We start from the raw sequence: 17,432 nt of genomic DNA, 5'->3' as shown, positions 1-17,432 counted from the left end.
ACTGCTCTTAAAATTGAAGGTATATTTGATAAGGACTGAAATAAAACCATTCAACGGCTCGTTCAATTATCCATCAATGAATAATGCCATTCCAGTTAATATCTGCTAAAGGGGTTGGATGGTCCTTTCTTATGGGGGGTAAAATTTATACATCTTATGGATGAAAATTAGGGTGTTTTCATCTGACACGTACACTTATACATGTTATACGCAAAATACTTCTGATGGTCTTGCAGCAGTAAATAATTCAATATAATTACATCTTAGGGGACTAATGCCTATGTCAGATCTTAGGGTGCTTTTGAATGATTTTTACCCATGAAAGGCCATCCACCCAATATGAACAGAAACTCTACATCTGATAGGTCTTCATTATTAGATCTGATAGTTTTTCATGTTGGTTTTTCTGATACTTATAAACAACATTCTACCCATCCATCCCCACCTGTCAGAAATTAACTGGAATGGTCCATTGTTGAAAGTATTTTTAAACGTGAAGAGAACGTGGTTCTCTCTATAAACAAGTCATTGTATTCTTGTTATTAAATTAACAACAACAGGATACAATGTATCTATATCATAAAGGTATTTAAATGTAAATATGATATACTTTTAAAAATAGGTCACAAAAAGTCTATAAATAGACAAACTACGAAGTTAGTAACAGGAAGTGTTATTCTTTTGATTTGTGTGTCGAGTGAGTATATTTACAAATGATTTTGGCAAACACCTGTTTCATTTTCTCAAGTCTAATCTATTTCATTTTTCAATATTGACGGGATTAAATATTTTATTTCATTTGTACTTTCGCTTCTATTTAAAGCAGCGGTAGGTTTATTGCATGTCACTATCTTCCACACATTTTTAGTGTCCAAAAATGTTTTTATCAGACATTTTCTGTACTATTCAAACCCGCATATAAATCATGTTTATTGTTTATTTAACTGACTAAATGCAGTTATACAAAATCAACTTTGACCTATTCACACTATTCAGGCATATTCACATATTAAGAGAGATGTGTAATGATTTCATTCGAAATACTATTATATTAAATATTCCATATCGTGTTTATCATATCAATCACATCAACAAGAGGGTCCTGATGCGGTTAGCGGGATAGCATGGATAGAAAATAGCAAAAAAATAAAAATAGAGAACAATAAGTCACAATCATAAAGAAAGAGAATAATGGGGTGCAAAATAGAAAGATTAAAAATAGAACTGTTAATTAACACAATACATATTAAAGAAAGAACGATATATACAGAATACATACATCGTATAACTACAAAAACAGGGGAAAAATAGCATCTTTCTAAAAGTGTATTATACAGAATAAGAGTAGGTTAAAATATAAGTAAAAAATGCCCTTAAAATTAAACAATTCAAAAGTTGAAAACTCCTCAACGAGACCTTAACCATTTCAAACATTTGGTACTCCAGCATATTATTTGAACTTCATAAAGATTTATAGATATATAATACGGAAACACGTGGAAGTTCGGTTTACCTTTGTTATGTTTACCTTAATTAACTCTTTCCTTGTGGTTTTGTTATCTTTGTTTGTCGATCTAGCGTGGAAAAAAATTTCTATTTCACTCTGGAACAAAATTAAGAAAACCACAGAGGTTGGTCGTGAAACAAAAATACGGTCAGTCATGTACAGCCAAAAATGATGCTCACGTGGAGCTTTGGAACGATTGTTAAAAAATTATAAGTCACTTTTGATTGGATCGGGAACGTTAAATTATCATAGTATCACAATGGATATGATTAGTGGGATCTTCAAATGTTCCGAGGAGAACTTAAGTTGATCTGTGCCTGGTATAGGATGAGTGTATTGACGTTAAAGTACCTTTGCAACAATTTTCTGATTGGCCGGTTGCAAAGTCAAATGTTTACCCCTGTCCAACCTCTGCTGTCTTTTTCAGGAACACTCACATTATATTGTGGGTCGTAGATTTTTAACTTTTTCGGTAATTTTTTTTTTATATTATATTCACATTTCAGGACAATAAATAATCCTATTTAGCGAAGATCAATCCATTATTACCAAGGGGAGGATACAGGCACATCAAACTGAAATGGAACGATAGTTTTACAGGTGAGATTGATATTCCTTAAAGTTTATCTGCTTCTTTTTGTTATATCTCAGTAGACTAATACTTTGTTTACTTATAGATTATCGTTTATCATTTCAACGAGATTGCTTTTCGCGCTTGGGCCGACCCGGCGAAAGCGAAAAAGGCAATCAAGTTGAGATGCCCAATGATAATCTGTTTATCGCTATTTTACCCATGATGAAGTTGTCAATTTCATATCAATTTCATTAGCAACGCCACGTGTCTCCTTAGTTTCTAGCGATCATTGTCAATCTCAAGCGAGTAGCATAATATGAAAAATTATCCCACAAAAAGATCAAAGGAAAAATGCACAAAATAGCGATAAAATCTAATGCATGTAACGTAACAACGAGTACTACATGGTTAAACACATTATATGAAAATCGGATCGATTTGTCTAACTCACTTCGAAATTAAAAACATTTTTTTTTTAAAAATCCTTTCTAATTATCGTATGTCTCATATAAACAGAATTGTCTCATCACTGAATTTTTCAAAACATCCTCAAATAATATCTCATTCAAAATTCCGTCATAACAAAGTTGTTCGTTCAAAAACTAGTAATGTTTAAATAATTGACGAAGGCTTGCGTTTAGTCAGATTAGAAAAAAGCTATGGACAGACAAAAAAGGGCAGAATACAATATGGCAAATTTCTATCGATGATAACACATACATTAAAAAGGAATCGAAAGAATATTAAATTCCTGGTCCTACCGGATATTACTGTAAAAGAAAAACAGATTGGAAAGATTGAGGGATTCAATAAATTGATTTCCATAGAACACTCAATAGAAAATCAAGATTCTAACAAAAAAAATAGTTTGAACTTGAGTGCTCCGGAATGGTTAGCAGTCGCTTTTCCGCAACAGTCAACTACATCATGTTGGCATCCGTAAAACTTAATATAAACTATTGTCGTTGAGACTGTATTGTAAAAGAGGGACGAAAGATACCAAAGGGACAGTCATAAATCTAAAACAAACTGTCACATTCATGAACGGAAAGGGGATTGTATTTACGAAGTAAGGAACAGATCCGATATCATTTGTGAAACGGTTATTCCATAACGGTCAACCAACTTGTGATGGCGTCCGTAAAACATAGATGATTATTTTTCATTTGAATTTCGAATAAAATCGCTTCTGTCATTTACAGAGAAATGAATTGCTTAATAGTTATTGCACTATCCCTTCGCGTCGTTGTCCGCTTCATCAAAAAAAAGGGGGGAGTTAAATTACTGCACTAACTTTTATCTCACAAGTAGTTATTTGCCCTATGTGATTCCAAATTAATTTGAAAATTTGATGATTATTGTGTTTTATTTTTATATTATTCAATATACAACGACGGATTAAGTTTCAAAGAACCATTAACCCTAGATCACAAGTAAACACAGTTCTTTGAACATGAGGAAAATGAATGACGAGGGACGCTACAAAAAGAAATAGCGTGATCTATAAAGGAAGAGAAAATATTGATTGAAATTTCTTTATTAAATGATTTAAAATTTCTACAAATACAAAACTCGAAATTGAGATAAAAAAAAAAGCCCAATCCATGAATTGGTTCGCCTGAAATGGATACAGATTGTTTCCACAGGTCAACAAAATCCAGAAAGTGATATTCAGATTTGAAGAAAAAAAATATTTGATCAGATCAAATATTTTTTTTCTTCAAATCACGATGTCTTTTTTTAAATACAGAGTTTTATTCTCAAATTTTAAACATGCCTACGAATAGTGATGTAAAATTAACAGTTACATATCTTTTTAAAATAACTTTACACAAAAATGTATTCATACAGTAAATTATAAAATTTAATGATATAAATCAAACTTCTAGTTTTAGGACAAAATAATTAAAGATGGAAGATTCAGAGAAATACCTAATGGTTGCTGCTTTAGATTTTGGTACTACGTACTCCGGCTATGCATTTTCAATGCGGAATGATTTTTTAAAACAACCATTAAATATACAGGCTAACCCAGTATGGAAGGCTGGAAGTCAAAAATTTATGTCATTAAAAACACCAACATGCCTATTATTAGATAGCAAACGAGAGTTTGTAGCCTTTGGGTTCGATGCAGAGGATCAGTGGACAGACTTGCTATATGAAGAAGAACACGAAGAATATTATTTTTTTGAGCGCTTCAAAATGAATCTGCACAATAACAAGGTACTTTGTTATTGCCAGTTTTTTAGTCGGAGGTTTAATAGAAGCCGATCAACGCTAGGTATCTTCTTCAAAATTAAAACTATAAAAAAACTGTCATTCACTGAAAACAACAACTTACTTTCATTTTTGATTGAAAAACAGCCAGTAAGTTTTGATATTGGGAGTTGTAGAACAAATATATTGTATCCTGAACGTCATCGTTTTGATAGTAGGATCCTCGAATAAGGGTTCCTGCTTGGCTGTGTAAAATGCCTTCCAGTTGTTATTTTACTCACCTTCTGGCAAAGACGAAAGGGGGTAAAGGCTATCAATTTATCCGTCCGTCTGTCTATCAGTCCGCCAAATCGGTTTTCAATACTTTTTTTCGAGCTTGAAAAAATTGATTTATATTTGGTTTATAGTTACACCTTGATCAGCAACAGTGAACTTTTTTTCTGGTCTGATAATATTGCGCAGATTTATGGTTCTTGGTACTTAGAAAATTCATTCAAGTAATCAGTTGTCAGTACTTAATTTTCATACTTAAAGATATCGATTTGTTTTTTGTTATATACATGATATAGTTTAACCATGACAAGGTAGGGATCAACTTTTTATTTTCTTCCGTTCATATGATTTTTCTGTTTAAATTGGGTTTTTTTTAAATGTATTGAAAGAAAACTTTTTCATATTGTGTCATTACAAAGAGATAGTGTTCAATATTTTCACTAGGAATTGTTAATCTGTAGGGGACCATATATTACCATACATCGTGTTGGAATATCATGTAATAAATGATTGGAAAATTCAAAAAGGAAAGTCCCTTTGAAGTGGAAGTTGAAGTGGTCTTCAGATGACATATTTTTAATTATGTAACACATCCTTATACAGTGAAACCTGACAAAACCGAATCCTGCTTAAACCGAAAATCTGTATGAACCAAACATTTTCTAAAGCACCGTCATATCAAATTGTATGCGTTGTGAACCTGATAAAACCGAATATCGGCCATAACCGATCAAAATCTTAAGTCCCGAAGAGGTTTGGTTTAAGCAGGTTTTACTGTACATCTTAAGCCTTCAAGAGTTCCTGATGACGGTTAATTGAGACATGCTTGTTAAAAGAATACACATTGTAAAATGTCGAAGTGAACGAATAACAAAAAAACTTCATAAGAGTAATAAATGATAAAACATGCATGTCTATATAAATAAAGGCAATAGTAGTATACCGTTCTTCGCAATTCATAAACCGATAGAGAACAAACAAATCCGGGTTACAAACTAAAACTGAGGAAAACGCATCAAATATAAGAGAACTACGACTCAACAGAAACACAACATTAAAATGTAACACACACAGAAACGAACTATAATATAACAATAAAATTGAGAAAGGAAATGGGGAATGTGTCAAAGCGACAACAACCCGACCATAGAGCAGACAACAGCCGAAGGCCACCAATGGGTCTTCAATGTAGCGAGAATTCCCGCACCCGTAGGTGTCCTTCAGCTGGCCCCAATAATATGTATACTAGTACAGTGATAATGGACGTCATACTAAACTCCGAATTATACACAAGAAACTAAATTTTAAAATCATACAAGACTAACAAAGGCCAGAGGCTCCTGACTTGGGACAGGCACAAAATTGCGGCAGGGTTAAACATGTTTATGAGATCTCAACCCTCTACCTATGTAGAAAAGTAAACGCATAACAATACGCACATTAAAATTCAGTTCCAGAGAAGTCCGAGTCCGATGTCAAAAGATGTAACAAAAGAAAATAAATAAAATGACAATTAAAAGTAAATTGTTCATGAACAATTGAAAGGTCTTTCCTTTTTCCTTTTATTGATAGTCTTCTTAGTTAAAAAAATATTGTTGCTAAGGACTTTTTTGTTCATAACAAGTAGTTGTTAAGGACAAAAATCATTCCTAAGGATAAAAATATAACTTCAAGTATTATAATGTGATATGCACTATTCATAGTCCTTAAGTTGGTATGGGTGTCTTCCTCCATCTTGGATTGTAAAAAACAGAGAATCAAAGGTCCAGATTTTCCATCAAGTTAGCAAAATTTGATTCAGGAATGCAGATGTTTAATGTACATTTTCATTTGAAAGTACTAATTTATAAGAATATAACTTCTAAATATTGATATTTTTGCAAATGTTAATTATTTTTGGTTGTTTTTATTTTTTTTTTTTTTAATTGGCATTTTAAGGGGAGGTAACTCTAAAAAGGTGCATTTTCTGAAGGATTCTGTATGGAATTTTCCTATTTTGTATTTTAGCCGGGAAAAACGTACGGTGACCCTATCTTTTCTTTTGATATTCTCAAAGCAGTGTCTGAAAGCTATCTTTTCCTGAAGTATTTAACAATTCTATCATTTTGTTTAGTTTCTAATCACAAAATGGTGTTTTTTCCTGTATAATCCATACAAAATGTGTCATTTTGTCCCGTCCTGTAGCTTGAGAAAATGCGCGGTGACCTATCATTTTTATTATATTTTTCAACATGTATCAATAGATACAACGTTTTGGCAAAGTATGAACAAGTTCTAAAATTTTTATTTTAGACTCCCATACCACCTTAATGTTAAAAAAATAAGTGATTGATAAGGACTTATATGTCGTTGCTAGGGACAAAAATGTCATTTCCAGTATTAAAATTGCATATTTATATTATTCATAGCCTTCTAAGTTCAAAAATATAAGGTTGCTAAGATGTTTTATGTCGTTGCTAGGGACCTTGAACTCTGACCTTGACCTCATTTTATAGATCTTATTATGCTGAACATTTTTGCAATTCAAAGTTTCTTTCTATCTCTAACGTCTTTTGAGTTATAAGCAAAAAATCATCATTTCGGACCCGAAAAACAGTTTCGGTGACCTAGGTCCATGATAGTTGGTCGAATGATTTTGGACCCATATAGCAAATGTTTATCTCGGTTATTGAGTAAATCCGATAACAAGCTTAGGTCAAAATCTAGGTCATGCCCTTGACCTTTGACCTTAGGTCAGTTTTCATGGTCACGTGAATTGATGATCATTGGTGAAGATCCTAGGTGGCTACAACTTACGGATTCTGAGTTTTGGTTGCCAACCGACATTAGTTAATTTTCAAAGGGTCATAACCCTACCAATGAGTCTTCTCGATCCAAATGTAACGAAAAACCAGGGTCTGCTCCTGAACAAATTCCACCCTTCGTTTTTTTTTACCTTCTATGGTTATGGAGTTAGAATGATAACGAGGTTTTCTGTGTTAGGAGAGATAACCGCTATATAAAGGAAATGATAGCTTTTGGTCAACCGATACTAGATACCTTATATCATTTTAACATGCCACGTACTTTTTTGGGGAAAAGTCGTTAAAGTTTGGCGGAAAGAATAATTATAATTTTCAGAAGAAATACAGTAAGGTCTTTCATAATAGAAAAAGGAAAGACCTTAATAATACATAAATAACAACAGACTACTAGCAGTTAACTGACATGCCAGCTCTAGACCTCAATTAAACTGATTGAAAGATTATGTCTTCATCATATGAATATCAGGCACAATCCCTCCCGTTAGGGGTTTAGTATCATACTATCATAAAATACATGAGAAGAACATAACCCGTGTCATGCCAACAACTGTTTTTTTTTAAATAAATGTGTTTAGTTCCGATGCAAAGACTCTATAAGTGAATCCATATTAAAGCCAAAATATGCAATCTTTAATGACCTGTCAACAGTATCGTAACTATATCCCTTCTTAATAAGTTTGTTTAAAGGTTTTTAACTTGGTACAGGGCATTTTAAAATAAAAAGGGTGGGTTGAACCTGGTTTTGTGGCATGCCAAACCTCCCGCTTTAATGGCAACGTTGATTATAACATTAAAATTACAATACTATATGACAGGACTACAATACAAATAAATGAGAGAAAATATAGGACAGAGAAACAAATGAATAATAACCAACAAATGTACTAGGTTAAAAATTTAATACGCCAGACGTGCGCAACGTCCACACAAGACTAACCAGTGACGCTAAGTTTGGAAGCCAAAACAAGTACAAAGTTGAAAAGCACTGAGGACCAAAAGTCCCAAAACGAAATGTAACCAATACGCCTGGGACAAGAACATCATTATTATTTAGAATTTAGAATAAGTCGTACTTTTGTGAACAGTAAATTTTATAATACATCAATTTCATTTATTAAAACAATTGTGTATAATGTTTTCATTATATTTATAAAAATAGAATATTACAAGTGGAATGCTGCTAGAAGATGTAACCGAGAAGAAACAGCTGCCAGCTTTTGATGTGTTTAAATTATCAATCCAATATTTAGTGAACCATTTGTTAGATGTTTTGAAAAATCAAGGAAATGTCGTAAGACACAACGAGGTTCGATGGGTTCTTACAGTTCCTGCAATATGGACGGATAGAGCTAAAAAGTTTATGAGGGCTTGTGCTGAAGCGGTATGTAAAGATAAATTAGATATTTCAAAAGTCGTAAATTCATTTACAGTTACCTACACAAGAGAGACATCAAAAGCCTTTAGAAGATCACTCGAACTCCAAGCGAGGCGAGGTCAGAAAGCATCTCCAGTTGTCATGTATCTAGGTAGATTTAATATACTTTTTTTGTTGCGAAAACACTGGTCGGCCATATCATACCTTTAACAATGATTTTGGAAAGTTCAAAACGGAAAGTCCGTAATTAGAAATCTATTGAAAATGATGATTTCGTTTCAAACGAGATAAGAATGTGTTTCTTAATTCATATCTAGATAAACAAATCAATGTAAAAACTAATTCAAAGACTATAAAACGATTATTTCTAATTGTCGAAAACGAAACCATGACAAAAATACGAAAAACGACGAAAAGCTAAACAACACTTCACAAAACAAATACAAAATAAATAACTTATTAAGTGCTCAAAGTGATGAGAATCTGGCAAAAATTGTATGACCCCGAGAAAGAACATCTACTCATACCGTTTGTGTTAGGAAGGGGACCTTCAAACTGTTCAATAGTTATATATGGTGTTCCTTGTTGGTCAAAAATTCATGCCTGTAATCTAGTTACCTACCATCTCCTATTTCATTAAAGTTCATTACCATGAGATATTGCAATACTATTCAATTATTAATAAAGTTTTCCCTATATTCAAGGCTGGTATACCAAAAGACAACTTATTTCTCGCACTTGAACCAGAGACCGCATCAATTTTCTGCCAATACTTATCCACTGAGAAGTTGAAGGGTTCTGAACCAGGATTCACTATGACATCGGAAGGGACAGAGTATATGGTTGTTGATCTAGGAGGTTAAGTATTGGTTACATTATATAGAACATATATTTATATCAACAATATATATATTTCATTGCAATACAAATGATTTCCAGGACTGACGGTTGCAATTATAGGTGTAGTATTGGTTACATTATATAGAACACATTTTTTTTATAAATTCTGGTTAACACCTTCTAACATTTCATATTTTCATCTTTGATACATATATATTTATGTCAACAATTGAATATATTTATTTCATTGAAATCCTGATTCTAATACAATGTTCTTCGAACACTGACGCATGCAATTATAAAGTTTAGATTAGTCGGTCTTGCAGTTATTGGTTTTTCCCGAATAACATCGTCTGGTATGGAAATTCTGATATCATTTTGCAGAATAAGTTAGACAATTTTTCTCTCCTGACTTGAAAGCCACTGTGTTATTAGAGCGCTTGTCGGAGCTAACTGTCTTCGGTTAGGCTTCGGATCACAAACCGTTATGTAACACTGAAAATGAGAAAAAAAATAGCTTTTGGATTACTTAAAAGTTGATATTTTTTTATAAATAAAACATATATATGTGTTCAGAGCGATAACGGTATATGAGTATCTTAATTTGTTCTAGTCCATTCAGATGCTATTGTATTTCATTTGGTATATGTACAGCCTCATTTTTACATTTCATCTTACCCGAACCAGTTATTTTAACTCGTGTTAAACAAAACGTAATTAAGGTCCACGCTTTGCAGATGCATATTTGAAAATCTCTTGCTGTCAGTAGTTTTTCAAGGTTGTATTTTATGTGCCAGACAATACGCCAGCTCGACGTCTGTAACGTCACATGCCCAAAAATCACGTCATTAGATATATAACGTCACACTGTAATGACTGTTACATTTAGAAACCAATTTAAAAAAATATTACACTATTATATCTCCGGCCTCTTAGATGGAACAGATACAGCAGCATTGAGAAGTTTGCATAAACTAAATCATGCACATATGTATCCCTTCTGCACAGTGGGTGTTGACACGCATGACCCGTCGTCAGAAAGAGGGTTAACCTGGTTACATGAAAGATAGATTTTGCCGGGATAATTATTGCTCAATCTTTAATTTTCTAAATTATGTTTTGTACACTTATGTCTGTTTTGTCTTTTTTTCATGGCGTTGTTGGGTTGCTGACCCGGAATTTGTAATTTTAAGGAACTTTTGCAGTTTGTGGTTGTTATCTTGAAAACTATTTTAGATAGAGATAAACTTTAAACATCAATAATGTTCAGTAAAGTAATATCTACAAATAAGTCCGAAAGAACAAAATAATCAATTGACCTCTTAAGGAGTTATTGCCCTTTAAATTTAGTTTTTAGCAAATTTTCGCAATTTTTTGTAATCTTACAAAAAACGTCTCCTCTGAAACTAATGAGACAAATACAACCAAACTTAGTTACAATCATCATTAGGGTATGTCGTTTTAAAAATGTGTCCGATGATCCCGCCTGCCAACCAATATGGCCGACATGGCTTAAAAGAGAACATAAGGGTAAAATGCAGATTCTGGCTTATATTTCTGAAACTAAAGCATTTAGAGCAAATTGGACAATGTGTAAAAGAATAAATAGAAATAAACTGTAAACAGCAATAATGTTCAGCAAAGTAGGATCTACAAACAGGTCAACATGACCAAAATGGTCAATAAACCCTATAAGGAATTATTGCCCATTAAAGTATTTTTTTTTAAATTTTCATAAATTTGTGGTAATCTTTTACAAAAGTCTTCTGAAACTAAAGCAAAAGTATAACAGTTGCATAATTTCATGTATCAATTGTATAAAAATATCAGGTGAGCGACACAGGCTCCTTGGAGCCTCTAGTTTTTTTCAAATATTTATTATGCTGTTTTCCATTAGCCATTGAGGTAATTTATGAACCATTCAAGTGAAACGTCGATGTTGATATTTATGTACCTTCAGGTGGAACTGCAGACATAACAGTTCACAAGAAAGTAGCAAATGGTCAGCTGAAAGAAAAGCACAGAGCTATAGGAAATGATTGTGGTGGAACATCGATTGATAAAAGATTTTTTGAGGTATTTGAAGAAATATTCGGAAATACAATCATAAATTTACTGAAAAAAGAATGTCCGCTTGCGTATTTGGATCTCGTTCGAGAATTTGAATCCCAGAAAAGAGCTGTTGAAACATCAAATAAAACCAAGGTAACCATGGCAATCCCATTCGTTGCACTTGATGAAATGTGCCAAAAAAGTCTCCAAAAGAATCTAAAGTCTCTGCTTGAAAACTCACCATATTCAAAAGAAATAATGTTAACAAAGGGGGGTAAAATTCGTATAAGCGTTGATTTCTTCAAAATGTTCTTTATGCCTTCAATTGAAGGCGTCATATCTCTAATGAGAGAGATTTTTCGAAATAAGTCACTGAAGAACGTCGCACATGTGTTAATTGTTGGTGGATTTTCAGAATGCAAGCTAATGCAAGATGCTGTTCGAAATGCGTTTCCGGATCAGAGAATAATAAATCCAAATGAGGCTGGTCTGTCAGTGCTGAAAGGGGCCGTTTTGTTCGGTCATAAGCCAGATTATATACAATCACGTGTCATGCGATGTAGTTATGGTGTCAAAACAAATCTTCCTTGGAATGAAAAAAAGTATGATAGAAAACATTACGTACTTATGGACGGGGAAGAAAGATGTGACGACATTTTTTCTCTTATTGTTGAGAAAAATGAAAGCGTTGAAGCTGGAATGATAGTTAAAAAATCTTTCTTTACACCTTTCAAACACCAGGTCAGTATGGACATTATGGTGTATGTATCGGAAGAGGCAACACCAGGTTATGTCGACGATGATACGTGTTACTTGCTTTGTAAACCAACAATCACCTTTATAGACACCTGCGAGGATCGACGCTGGGTAGACGTAGAATTTGTACTAGGAAATACAGAAATTGACCTCAAGGCTCACGATCGAAATTCTGGGAAGGCGATATCAGCAAAGTTTAATCTAATTTAATTATATCGCGTATTAAACTGGTTACGGAAAAGACTTTTTGAGGTATAAGCTATGATGTTGACTTTTATCGTGCAATTACCTTTACCTCGTTGTTTTTCCTTATATTCATATTTGAACTAAATCTTTTTATTTCAAAGTTTAATTCAGTTTCATTCATTGCCACATGTTTTACATGTTTCAGAAAGATATATTCACCTATGTTATATATTCATCTCATTATATGTAATAATTCTTTATACTTGTTGTGAACTATTATTTGGACAAAACGTTCTTTGACTCCTCTCCTGTTAATCTAAAAGCCTGTTATAGTTTCATTCTATATTTTTATTTTTTGTTTTATTCTATATTTTTATTTTTTTACTTCAGAAAATGCATGTACCAAGCTAAGAATATGATAGTTGTTTTTCATTCGTTTGATATGTTTGCGCTTTTGATTTGCCATTTGCATAATTTTCTTTTGGAGTTTCGGTATTTTATTTCTGTCTTCTAGCACATCATGGTAAAATATGTACATGCACTTGAGCAAATAAGATTTCCCATGATATTATCTACTAATATATTGAAATTTAGAATATGTTTGCTAAAGTATAATAAATATGTGTTTAGTTCTTACTTTTGGTTTTACTAATTGTCTAAGGCCGTATAGTGACCCACAATTGTTAACTGTAATGTCGTTTTGTCACCTGTGGATAGTTGTCTCATTGGTAATCATACCAAATCTTCTTATTCTTATAAATAGTCATTATGTTGATACAGATATTTTTGTTGTGTCCGTATCAATTTTCGGAGGATAATGCAATCCTATATTTGGGTTGTTAACTGCTTTTCGTAGAAGTGTAATATGATAATAGAAATCTCACTATAATGTAGTATCGGAAACATTTGAAAACCTGCGTTACCATGAAAACTACCTGTCAAGGTTATCCTAATAAATAAACAAATACGCGAGGTATATATTGTCCTTCAATGAAGATTCACCGAAACGACCTGATATTAAAAACCTCGAGTCATTTAATGTGTTGTGAAAGTATTTGCATCTCCCACTTGGTACTCGTCCGTTCAAACTCGTGTTTTGCAAACAATGGATTTATCGTTATTCATTTAAGATATTTTTTGAATTTTTGAATATATAATGTATCTAGGGTATTAAAATGAGTCTGTTTCTTCGTTTTGTTGTCCAAAAATGAAAAATTTAGTACTCATTCAAATTGCATGAAAACCATATGTTGGAAATTTTGCAAAATTTGATTTAGAATTCTAATGAAAAGAAGTAATTATTCAACACTTTATAATTAGCGGTTGTCAAAAACTAACAATCGATACTTCTTCAGCATCATTGTTTTTAAAACGTCATTAGCAACTATACTTATCTCAGGCATAGATAACTTAATCCGTATTTGTCAAAACCTTTTAGAATTTGGGGTCCTCAATGCTCTTAAACTGGAATCCGCGTGTATTCGATTCACTCAAACAACCGGTATGACCCGATTTTTTAGGGCAAAATTAGATAAAGAAAAAATATCGAAAAAAGTATAAATTTGACATGAAAATAAAATTCCGCTAAACTTCATGAACGATTTTCGCAAATCAACGTGACGTCATACAAAATGGAACTTTTGAACTGACGGCTGTGGTTTCGACAATACATTTTAAACTGTGAAAAAAAAATGTTCCATTGGATTATTGGAAGGAAAATAGATGATTCCTTTTCATTTGCGATAACATTTCTTGGATTGTAGCATTAAATAAAACTCCATGTGTACTGTTACTGTTACACGTAATTTGATTGGTCGACTAATCAGATTCTACAATAGATCGACTCACACCGGCTGTCTATGAACAAAGTGTAGTAGTCAGCCGAGAACCAGCTAACAATGCTCTTCAACTTTGTATTTGATTTGGCATTCTAACTATTTTGATCAAATCATCACTGGTGAGTCTTATGTAGACGAACCCGCGTCTGGTGTATTATATTATAAGCCTGGTACATTTGATACCTATATATATGTAGGAAATCGTTCAGGATTGAGTCAACACAAAATTTAACTCGATGTGAAACGGGCTGGCTAAAATAGTATATCAATGAATGATATTGGAGTAAAATATTTAATTCTAATACACTTAATTTTCTACCTTTGATATAACAAATATGATTTGTGTCTTGCTTCTTCCTAATTGTGTGTTGTGGTTCTTGTTTATGTATTAAAAAAAGTGCGGTATACCAAAAAGACGAAACAAATTACAAAAGAAAACAAGAAGTCAACATACAATCTCCTGATTATGTTTTATATATTTTTGTATTAAATATCGCTGCTTGTATGTTTGATTTTACATCTCATTTGTTTTGGTCACGCACTTATCTCTCGAACTCAATTCGTTATTTAGGAGAAAAACAATTAAAAAAATGTATTTCAAATTAAGTCCCAAAAAAATCTTCGCACATTTATTTAATATCATATCGATTTTGTCAATTTCTTTGTGTTCGCACAATTTTTTTAAACCTGCAACCTACACATCTTGATGATCGTAAGTTACATACAGAATGTTGCCATAAGTATTCGTCACTTGCGATTTTTCGCTATATATTGTATTATATTACTAAATTATACATATTTTGGGGTCATTTTTCGTTTGATTTTAAGCAAATTGGTACCAATAGAAGCAGAATTGTCACAGGTATATTAGACTAAGTTTATTTGGTCATATATTTTTTGTGGATCATTTTCATCTTTTTAACAAGATAAACTCAAATATTATTTCTGTTTAGAAATTCGCTAAATATTCAACCAAATTAAATTATAAGAATTTGTTGTATGTTTTCACATCAAGAGAAAACAAAAACATCGGAAGTAGTCCGGCCGATCGGTGAAAAAAATGCTCAAAGAATGAGGAAAGCACCAAATTTTGGTTGATAGTACATTTTTGTGTACTGAACAATTTTAGCTATGGACCCACCCTCAAAATTCAAAATGGCGGCTTATTTCAAGATGGCTGCCGTACGTTCTAAAATATTTTTCATTATTGCATAAACCACAGTGGATTTGATGCTAGAAGCACAAAAATCAATATATTTGTATGACTTGGTGTACTTAGCAAGATTTTGTTTTGATCTATCTTTGAAATACAAAATGGCGGCTATTTTCAAAATGGCCGCCTTGAAAAATAAGCAAATATTCATTATTGAGTCAGAATTGACCTGAATATAAGCATTTTATTGATGTAAAGTGTCATTTATAGTATCTGTCCCAGTTCTGTTCTTTTTGATTTTGCCTTCCTTGTCATTTCATACACAAAGTAGTTGCTTTCATAAAAAGCTGCAGTTGTAGCTTTCATTAAAAGCTGCAGTTGTAGCTTTCATTAAAAGCTGCAGTAGTAGCTTTCATTAAAAGCTGCACTGTTTGTTGTCTTGGGTCATACATAAAAGCTGTGGTTTGGGATTTATCTGCCTTAAGATATTATTCAGTGCCTATCTTATTTCTTGGGTCGCAATATTTTGCTATTTGAGATATTAAACAGTGAATTGAGAATCATTTAAACACATATCAGTGAAATGGCAGGAATTGAGGACAACACGGACAAGAACATTAAAATGGCAGAAGCTGAATCACTTGGGGATATTGAGAAACCCAAAGCTGAAGACGTTTTAACAGAGGACAGCTCAGAAATTACTATTAAACTATTGTACGAGGAATGTTTAGTAGATAGAAAATCTAATGCTTAAAGAACAGTTGAGATTTAACGCAATATAAAACAGAGCGAAGCGCGAATTGATAAAATATGTGTTCGTCTCATTACGTTTTAATTTGAACAGAAAGAGGCACTGAATATTAATAACGAACAGATGAAATCAATATCTCGGCAACTTCAGTAGTCTGATGATAGACCACAAGGCTAGTAATAATTGCTTGGCGGAATTGATGGTAAGACCAATACGATATTCAATGTTGTGGTGAGATGAATGGACAAGCTGACAACAACTGAGGAAGGAGACACAGTTCAATTTATAAGTGCATTTGAACAGCAGGGTACCTTCCAACAACTGGCATCTGTTGTAAATGAATTATTGGACAATCGAAATAATGAAGTTAAGATTCCTGCAATGGACACATCATCTAAGCCAAAATGTGACCTTAGCCAGTACAACGCAAGTTTACAAAAAGTACACAACAAAATCCATGCCTTGGGTCTTTCCCCTATTGTCGTTCGCATGAACCATCAACCGCACCAACTCTGTTGAAGGTGTCTTCACCATAAGTCAAAAGTCCTATGTCAGGGCCCTTGGCCCTGCATAAGACAGTTCAAATTATTCAACAACAATCTCTATTTAAGAAAATACTATAAACCTCTAGTACTAATCAAGGATACCAGCAAAAATGCTTATGTGTCTTCTTACGCTCACTTACCATCTACTATGAGTCAATAATATTTAGTTAAGAGCAGCACACCATTACAAAAACAATTGGCTGCAAGTGGATTCTATCAAGCTTCTCCAATGTTGAATGCAGTGCCTATACTTACGGTATCATCCCCGTCGAGTCAAACGGCAAATCCCACATTTATCACTACAATTATGACAACTTCGTCAGCTCCTGGAGCTCTAATAGGCTTCCCATCAAAGCAAGCTGACTCCACTGACCGATCCAGGAAAGGGCAGAGGAAATCAAAAGAGTGTGGCAACACCTCTTCTTCAGACTCCTCATTAGAGAGAGAATATACCCGATGGCAAGAAAATCTTGGTGCAAGGGACCGGAGCCGAAGCCCACCTCCCAAAAATGCAAAAACTCAATTGAAGAGGATCCATGACTTGGGCGGCGTTCATTTACC

General features: G+C 33.1%; 1 protein-coding gene across 2 annotated transcripts in view; it reads left to right on the top strand.

Annotated features, from left to right (window-relative positions):
* The window catches only part of LOC143052584 (heat shock 70 kDa protein 12A-like), a 142,247-nt gene extending 129,031 nt beyond the window's left edge, over positions 1-13,216 (top strand). For both annotated transcript variants that reach the window (XM_076225646.1, XM_076225647.1), the window contains exons 4-6: positions 8,535-8,756; positions 9,455-9,608; positions 11,551-13,216. In XM_076225646.1, the coding sequence (XP_076081761.1) occupies positions 8,535-8,756; positions 9,455-9,608; positions 11,551-12,608 (1,434 nt within the window). In that variant the 3' untranslated portion in view covers positions 12,609-13,216. The remainder of the gene's footprint in view (positions 1-8,534; positions 8,757-9,454; positions 9,609-11,550) is intronic.
* Positions 13,217-17,432: the final 4,216 nt, after the last annotated feature.

This window comes from Mytilus galloprovincialis, chromosome 11, assembly GCF_965363235.1.
Source record: "Mytilus galloprovincialis chromosome 11, xbMytGall1.hap1.1, whole genome shotgun sequence".
Taxonomy (NCBI): domain Eukaryota; kingdom Metazoa; phylum Mollusca; class Bivalvia; order Mytilida; family Mytilidae; genus Mytilus; species Mytilus galloprovincialis.
The sequence above is the reverse complement of the archived record's forward strand: the minus strand, read 5'-3'. Positions and strand labels throughout refer to the sequence as shown.